The sequence below is a fragment of the Impatiens glandulifera genome, chromosome 8 (genome assembly GCF_907164915.1).
Source record: "Impatiens glandulifera chromosome 8, dImpGla2.1, whole genome shotgun sequence".
Taxonomy (NCBI): domain Eukaryota; kingdom Viridiplantae; phylum Streptophyta; class Magnoliopsida; order Ericales; family Balsaminaceae; genus Impatiens; species Impatiens glandulifera.
Window position 1 is genome coordinate 4,164,669 of NC_061869.1, and position 6,000 is coordinate 4,170,668.

The window sequence follows — 6,000 nt, forward strand, 5'->3', positions numbered from 1 at the left end:
AATGCATACATACCTTACCTTGATTTCGGTATACCTTGATTTCGATATACCTTAATTTCGGTATACAAAAAATTCATACATTTACCTTACCTTAATTTTGGTATAACTTAATTTCGGTACAGTATCAATATTATACCTTTGATACCTAAAACCATATTAACTTTAAAAAAATCAATCTCATCATCGGTAAGGTAGAGATGACATATATTGAATAATATTTCAAAAATTATATTTCTATAATTAACTTAATATAAATCTATTTAATTCTTTCCTTATAAATATTATATATATTATATATTTTAACTTATAAATATTATTTCGGTATATCTCGATATACCAAAATTATAAAAATCTCATACCTTTACCGTACTAATAATTTCGGTATCGGTATCATATCTTACATTTTTTTGGTCTACCATAAAAATCGATATTTTCGATATATTGCGGTACGATATTTTCGATATACCTTTAATATCGGTATTTTTCTCACCCCTAACTATAAACACAATTAAATATATAAAATCACAATATATTTATTTATTAATTATATTTTATAAAAATTTTAAATTTATTTCATTATAATAATTTTAAATTTGTTTATATAATTTATTTATTTTTATAAAATATTACATAAATAATGTCCCACAAGGATTCTCCGAAATCGAACGGGATAGGGATGGTAGTAAAAAAAATTCCGAAGTAAAACAGAGCGGGAATGATAAATGAATTCCCCGTCCTGAGCTGCCCATCATCATTCCTAATTTTTCGATATCGTTGTTTTTCGAAAATAACGATTAACTTATTGACCAATTTTTTTTTAAGAAGAATAGAATATAATATAATCACGTTACCCAATAAATTATTGAGATCTTATTTTCTTAAGAAAACGATTAATTCGTTCTTATTTGTATGGCTTTCAGTTGCATAATTATTATTTTTTTAATATTATTTTCATTTAAATATACATTATTCAAGTCAATACCTTTCATTTCAATTTAAAATATTCCTAATAAGAATCCTTATGAAAATTATTTTTTATTTAGGTTACTTTAATAAATTATTCTATCATATCAAACCTTAATTCATTCTAAACATGTTTTTCAAAAGAAACACTTCATATTATTCATTTCAATATATTTTCTTAATCTAGAATAATTATAGAAAATAAATAAAAGAAAATACAAAATCATAAATATGCTTGTTTAAGTTTTTTTAGGAATATAATAATAAATGTGAGGTTGGGTATTCTTATTAACACAAAATAAACTCAAGTTATAAAAGAATAAAAAAACATGATATATTTCATTAACTTTTGTTTAATGTGTATATAAATAAAATATAACATAAAAAAATTGCTTTAGCTTTTTAAATTGAAATAAAATTATTTTAAAAAATAAGATTAACTTTATTTTTTTAATTATTACTATTATATTATTATTTTAACTATAATTTTTTTATTAATTAAATATTGTGCAGATATTTAATAAAATTAAAATATTAAAAAGCTTCTTCACATATAATTGTGTATTTTAGCACATAATGGGACCCTTATTTTTGTATGTTTCAGGTAGAGGTATGGATGTCACCGCGTCAATGATTGACTCATACCACAATGGCGAAAATGCCCTCACCATATACAAGAACTCAACACTCATGAAAATTATTTAAAGTTACCAATATATAATTATTTTCTATAAATCATCTTTTGATAAGCCTAGTTTAATTCAAAATATAATATTTTCAACTTATTTTGAAACAGATAAATTTATATTTTAAATAATATATTTTTATTTCTATTTAATAATTTTTTTATCATTTTTATTATACATTAATTTTTTAAAATTACATAAATACTATTTGAAACTTGAATTTTGATCATTTTTATTAAATTAGTTTAAATTTAAATTATGTTACACGATATTCGAATAATCATCATTTTAATTATTTGTTTGTCTCAAACTCAAACGAACAAATTTATTTTTTCTTCTTATTTTATCGTATTATTTTATCAAATTTTAAAAGTATATTAATTATCTTCCTTTTATTTTCAACTATTTTTACCAATTTTTCTTTCTCAAATCACCTCTACTCCTATGCTTTTTTCATAGGAAGGGGCAAAAGTGTATTTTTTTTTTATAATATAATTATTTTATCTCTTTCATGTGAGAGAAAAAAGAGGGATTTACAGTGAGAGGATAATTATCAATCACACATTTTTTAATACATTTAAATTGTGTCATTTTCGAGTTTTCATATTGAAAAAAAAAATTAAAACAGTATACAATAACTGGTAGACCATACAAAAAGTTATGTTGTATAAAGTTAAATGAAAAATAAATACAAAGTCTTGTTCGCTTGTGGTTATTTAAATAAGTCAACATAATCAAACATCATTTCACTCTTTTATCAAATCACTAAATTCATTAATCAAAATTATAAAATACTCAGTATTTAAAAACTAAAAAATATATATGTATATATTTTATTATATATTAATACCCTTCAAATATTAAAAAAAAAAAACTCAATTACACAATTTCACAATCTCTATTTTAAATAACCTAAATCCGAACAAACCCAAAATTTATTTCTCCCAATTTTCCCAAAGCTTTATCACACATCAAATTTTTTAGTTATCAGAATTAAATTAGACAATTTTGAAATTTTCAATTTAAAATATATAAATTCAACATGTCTATAAATATCATTTAATTTATATATATATATATATAACTAATTAATTAAAAAACAAAAATTAATAATTACAATTATAATAGTTAAAATTAAATAGATGAGTATTCAAAATTTGAGATTCAAATAAAAAATCATAATAATTTGCAAAAGTATTTGCAACTAAAAAAAATTGAAAGGGTAAAATTGGAATACATAAATTAGTCAGCTGTTAGATTACCGCGTACAACCTAAATATTATATTCCCTGTAAATTCCACCGTCCTTCCGCCGGAAGTTTGTCCCCCTCCCTACGCGCATAAGAAACCGCAGGCATAATTCATTATAAATATCCATTTTTGTTTCTGTTTCTCTCTCACCCATCAACTTTTCCGGCGATCTCTTTCTCTCTCTACAAAATGCAAAAGAAAGGTAACAGATCATGGAAACTTCTTCGTCTAGCTCTGATATGGTTAAGAAAAGGTGCAGAATCAAGAAGAACACTAGTAATGGATCTTCGCAAATTCATCAAACTCGTCGGATGTAAATCTGATTCGCCGGCGGTTCTCAGGCGCTACGGCGAAAGGCAAATGTCTTTCGATGCAACACCCATTATTCATGTCAAGATGCACCGACCACGTCATGAAGTCACCATCTTCAACATTCCATGTATAAAACCGCCTAAAGTTCATTTCGATTATATTGATCATGATCAATATGAAGATGATGATGATCAAGAGAGATTTGGATGTTCATACTATGTTGATGAAGATGATGAAATTGATTTAAAGGCGGAACAGTTCATTACTAGATTTTACCAAGAAATGAAGATTCAAAAATGATGAAGTTTCCTGCATTTTGGTTTTACTTTGTTTTAATTTATAAAAAAAATATGTATCCATTTTTCTTATTGATTTAATAAGATATTTTGTTGTTATAATTATTATTTCATATTTTTCTGCAAGGTAATACAATTTTGAGGATGAGTTCATAATATATTATATCAGGAATGTTTTATGTTGAAATATGTAATTAATCCATAAATTTATATTTTTATTATATATATATATATATATATATATATATATATATATATATATATATATATATATATATATATATATATATATATATATATATATATATATATATATATAAATCCACCATTTTTTCAATTCATTGAGTCATCAAACCAAAATACAAAACTATTAAATTTAAAAAATAATAAAATAAAAAATAATATATATATATATAAATAAAAGTTTTAAACATAACACATAATAAAACATTTTAACTAATTAAGTTAATATTACTTTATATTTTTAAATCAATATAAAGTTTAATAACAATGTCACATTACATTTATATAATTTTAAAATGTTATATTAGTTGGATTTTATATTTTAAAATAACATCAATTATATATATATAAACGTTGTTTTCTCAAATTATTATGTCTTCGCATCAGAAACGAATGGTACGTCCGTTTTATTAGAGTAATAGAAAATTTGTTAATTTGCACATGGCGGGTAGGATAGTAATGGGACGGTTCAGAACGAAAAATGTATTTATCATTTTTATCCCGTTTTACTTTCGGAGATTTGTTATACTACCATCCCGTCACGTTCGATTACGGAGAATGCTCGCGGTGCATCGTTTATACCATATTATTTTAAAAAATATTTTTTTATTAATAAAATTATATAAACGAATTTTTTAATATAATATATATTGTAGTATATTGAAAATTTATATTATTATAAAAAATAAACTTAAAATTCTTATAAATTATAATAAATAAATAAATAAATAAACAAGTAATTTTATATAATATTTAATTGTGTTTATAGTATTCAGAATAAAATTGGGGTGAAATCGGAACGGATCTGAACGGGGTACACAAATATCATTCATATTCCATCTCCGATCAATTACCAGTCAAATCGGAAAAAAAATGCTCCAAACAAGACAATTCAATTTAGCTATTACGTGAGGGTTTCAAATTGTCATCCTTAATCACTCTAACTATCGATTCAACCAATGGTTTCAAATTGTCACTAACTATATTTATTAGTTTAGAATATAAAATATAAATAGTTAAAACATATAACAAAGTGGTAGGGCCAATCACTTATGTGTTTGAGAAGTTTTGAATAAAAATGTATTGAGTTTAATATTTTATTTGATTAAGTTGACAACTTATATGTACACACATGTTATTAAGCAATATATTTAACATGTTTTAAGAATGGGAAGTTGGGAAAACCCTTGAATTTTTATTTGTTCTTTATTCTTTATGAAATTATAAAATGGTGGAATTAGCTAAGATAATTATTATAGTTAATTCATTGAATAATTAGTAGTTGTTGAACATACACAAACTCAATCTATCTTGCAAGTTAACACCCTTGTTTAATATTTTTAAACAAAAATTGGGTTACCCAAAACACGAGACTAAACAAACAGTGAATACAAGTTATAACTCAACTCAATAAAGGTTGTTTAATTGTAAAATTGTCTTTTCTAATAGATAAATATTTCATAATCATTTAAAAGAGGAATACTATTAATCTTTTCAAAATTATACAATAATAATAATAATAATAATATATTTATACCATAACCCACGAACCCACGAGAATAGTTATGTGAATTTGATTTCATCTAAAAACATTTTTTTAATGAATTCGGGGTGGTAGATAATTAAAGTAACCAGTGGCGAACCTTTAGCTTAACACCCTTCTCAATAATCGTATCCAAACTAGGCTTCCACCCTCTCCCGGAAAACTGCCGGCTCATAAACTCCGGCCGGTCATCCAAAATCTCGTCGGAGGATGACGTCATCAACTCCTTTTTATCCTCCAAGCAGTTCCCTTTCACGTTCTTCATCTGCACAATGCTCTGAATCTCCGATTCCGACCTAACCGTACAGATAAATCGTACGATCAACGGAACAAATCCAGTCGTTGAAGATAAGATGTTCTTGGAATTTGAATTATAATTCGATCTCAACAGTAACCTCTGAATTTCTTCAAGTAAAAAAGATGCCGGCTTTCCTCTGTTCTTCATCGGCATCATGAAGTAGAGCTTTTCCTTCTCTAGTTTCTTGTCCGCCGGTAATGGGATGATCGGCCGACGATGCTGTTGTTTGGAATTAACGGTAATATCTTTGCCGGAGTGAGATATCTCGACGACCATGTGACGAGGATGATCTAGCATGAGGTCTGCGGCGGTGAGTTGTGTGTCGTATTCGTGGATTGTGCCGTCGGAGAGGATTACTTTTCCGGATGAAGATTCCGGCCGGTGAGAAACGCCGTTGCCCATTATAGAG

At 25.4% G+C, this 6,000-nt stretch overlaps 2 protein-coding genes across 2 annotated transcripts; one reads left to right on the plus strand and one right to left on the minus strand.

Moving 5' to 3' along the window:
- Positions 1–3,088: 3,088 nt before the first annotated feature.
- On the plus strand, positions 3,089–3,511 carry LOC124912719. The gene has a single exon (XM_047453370.1). It carries the CDS (start codon positions 3,089–3,091, stop codon positions 3,509–3,511), a length of 423 nt encoding a protein of 140 aa, XP_047309326.1.
- Positions 3,512–5,372: 1,861 nt separating this feature from the next.
- On the minus strand, positions 5,373–6,000 carry LOC124912720. The gene has a single exon (XM_047453371.1). It carries the CDS (start codon positions 5,991–5,993, stop codon positions 5,373–5,375), a length of 621 nt encoding a protein of 206 aa, XP_047309327.1. The 5' UTR covers positions 5,994–6,000.